Source organism: Nanorana parkeri, unplaced genomic scaffold (genome assembly GCF_000935625.1).
Source record: "Nanorana parkeri isolate BGI_ZX_2015 unplaced genomic scaffold, ASM93562v1 scaffold2897, whole genome shotgun sequence".
NCBI lineage: Eukaryota > Metazoa > Chordata > Amphibia > Anura > Dicroglossidae > Nanorana > Nanorana parkeri.
In genome coordinates this window covers 75,072-77,336 of record NW_017309165.1, presented here as the reverse complement: position 1 = coordinate 77,336, position 2,265 = coordinate 75,072, and the positions used below count along the sequence as shown (strand labels likewise).

At 56.5% G+C, this 2,265-nt stretch overlaps 2 protein-coding genes across 5 annotated transcripts in view; one reads left to right on the top strand and one right to left on the bottom strand.

Moving 5' to 3' along the window:
- The window catches only part of ANAPC15 (anaphase promoting complex subunit 15), a 3,600-nt gene extending 2,778 nt beyond the window's left edge, over positions 1 to 822 (bottom strand). Inside the window, exon 1 of the mRNA XM_018574359.1 lies at positions 799 to 822. The gene's annotated coding sequence lies outside the window, so the exon portion shown is untranslated. The remainder of the gene's footprint in view (positions 1 to 798) is intronic.
- A 1,109-nt stretch (positions 823 to 1,931) lies between these two features.
- CCM2 (CCM2 scaffolding protein) overlaps positions 1,932 to 2,265 on the top strand; it is a 25,552-nt gene continuing 25,218 nt past the window's right edge. For 2 of the 4 annotated variants that reach the window (XM_018574357.1, XM_018574355.1), the window contains exon 1: positions 1,932 to 2,017. In XM_018574357.1, coding sequence (XP_018429859.1) covers positions 1,988 to 2,017 — 30 coding nt within the window. In that variant the 5' untranslated portion in view covers positions 1,932 to 1,987. The remainder of the gene's footprint in view (positions 2,018 to 2,265) is intronic. The other 2 variants (XM_018574356.1, XM_018574354.1) reach the window with 1 other exon arrangement.

Sequence of the window (2,265 nt, the reverse complement as noted above, 5' to 3'; positions counted from 1 at the left end):
GATGTGCTGGGTATCAGGAGGGGACCCGGTCAGTCTTGCAGGCGGCGTGGTTCTAGGAAGATGTGCAGGCTCTCAGGAGGGCTGCGCGGGGTCTCGGGGGGGAGATGTGCTGGGTATCAGGAGGGGACCCGGTCAGTCTTGCAGGCGGCGTGGTTATGGGAAGATGTGCAGGCTCTCAGGAGGGCTGCACGGGGTCTCGGGGGATGTGCGGGGTATCAGGAGGGGACCCGGTCAGTCTTGCAGGCGGCGTGGTTCTAGGAAGATGTGCTGGGTCTCAGGAGGGCTGTGCTGGGTCTCAGGAGGGCTGTGCTGGGTCTCAGGAGGGGGGCTGTGCAGGGTCGGTCCGTCTTGCAGGCAGCGTGGTTTCAGGAAGGAGGAGATGTGCGGTCGGTGCTGTAATCAGGCGCCGCAGTTCACAGGAAGGCTGCTGGGACCTCGTCGCCTTTTTACAGCGTCGGCTTCAGTACCGGCACGGTAGCCAGTATCGCCACGGATACGGCGGTAACACCCACTACATAAAAGTGATTTTTTTTTCTAGCAAGCTGTGATTGTATTATCAGAGACAACTCCAGTATGTATTCCTATTACAATGCTGATGTCATAACAGGAGAGGACATGCTGGGTCTATTCTTAGTCAGGGACCCCTACAAATCTCCCTTGGCCTGACTTCTGTAGTGTCCCTTCCACCCTGGAAGTCCTCCCCCTCCACCCGCTGCAATCACCCCACACAGCCCCTGTAAGGGAAGGGGAGCAGCGATAACAAAGATGCACACAAACAACACACACAGATCTACTCACCTCCTTGGCTGCCTCCACCAAGATGGCGGCGTTAACGGTGCGGAAGACTCCGCCCTCTCACTGATATATCATAGAGTGTATTTGGAGATGGAGCGTCGCTGTACCTGAAGTAAGGCTTTTCCTTCTGGTGACTTCGGTCCTCCAGGTACAGTGACCCAAAGGCCACGCCCTCCCCAGCTTTCAAACGTAGTTGACCCGCCCCTCGCCGGTTTCCCAGGCGTCGACCACGCCCGTCACTGCTCACGGAGTCCCCGCCTCTCTTTCTCTCACACTGAGGGCCCGGCGCGGGGCATGCTGGGAAGGATACACCCAACATGGCAGCTGAGAGCAGAGGGGGCCTGCCGGGCCTGACAGAGAGAAGGAACGCCTGACACTGGGGTGAGTGTCACTCTGATGTCTGTCCCCCTGTGGCAGCTCTCTCTGTCTGTAACAGCTATATCTGTCCCCCCCATTATCAGTGCTGGGTGTCACAGTAATATCTGACCCCCCATGATCACTGCTGGGTGTCACAGTAATATCTGTCCCCCCATGATCACTGCTGGGTTTGTCACAGTAATATCTGTCCCCTTATTATCACTGTGGGGTGTCAAAGTCATTTCTGTCCCCCCATGATCAATGCTGGGTGTCACAGTAATATCTGTCCCCTAATTGGGTGTCGCAGTAATATCTGCCCCCCCTATGATCAATGCTGGTTGTCACAGTAATATCTGCCCCCCATTATCACTGCTGGGTGTCACATTATTACCTCTCCCCCATTTTTATCATCGTTTGCGCCGCTCGTCATCCCCAGTGTGTGTATGTCGGCTCTTGCCCCCGCCCCCCGCCGTTCTGTCTATTTTGGTATAAACTAAATGATAGGTTGCTATGGACAACACAGACAGTTCGGCCTTCACACACTTCCAGGGTGGGCACTGTGACGCCCCGGCGCCCGGGATTTCTCCAGCACGTGAAGCCGATTCATGTTATGTATGGGAACTCCTGCACAATGAACTGTCTGTGTTGCCCGGTGGCTGGCTTTCTACTACATTTAATACCATATATGGACATCAGAGCGTCTGATTGGTTGCTGCAGACAGTTCAGAAAGTTCTTGTTTCCGACACTTTTCCCTCCTTTTATTCCAGGATCCCGGAGACTGGCTCGTCATCCGCCACCCAGGACCGCAGGAGGAGGAGACTCCGAAGGTGAGAGATGGAAGATGACGGCAAGAAGGGCAAAAAGGTAAGAAAGTGGCCGAGACGCGCGTGAGCTGTATCTGTGTGCTGACATCGTGTGTGGCCTGTGCCCGTGTACTGGCCCTGTTCACGGCTCCACACACGCTGCGCGCCGCACCTCCTCCCCACCTCACGCTCGCCGCTGCCCGATCCGCCTGCATCCACATTCCACATGCCGCACCTTCTCCCCACCTCCCGCCCAAATCCACGATCGGCAAGGCACGCGGGGAGAGGTAGTAAGGAGGAGCAGGGGTG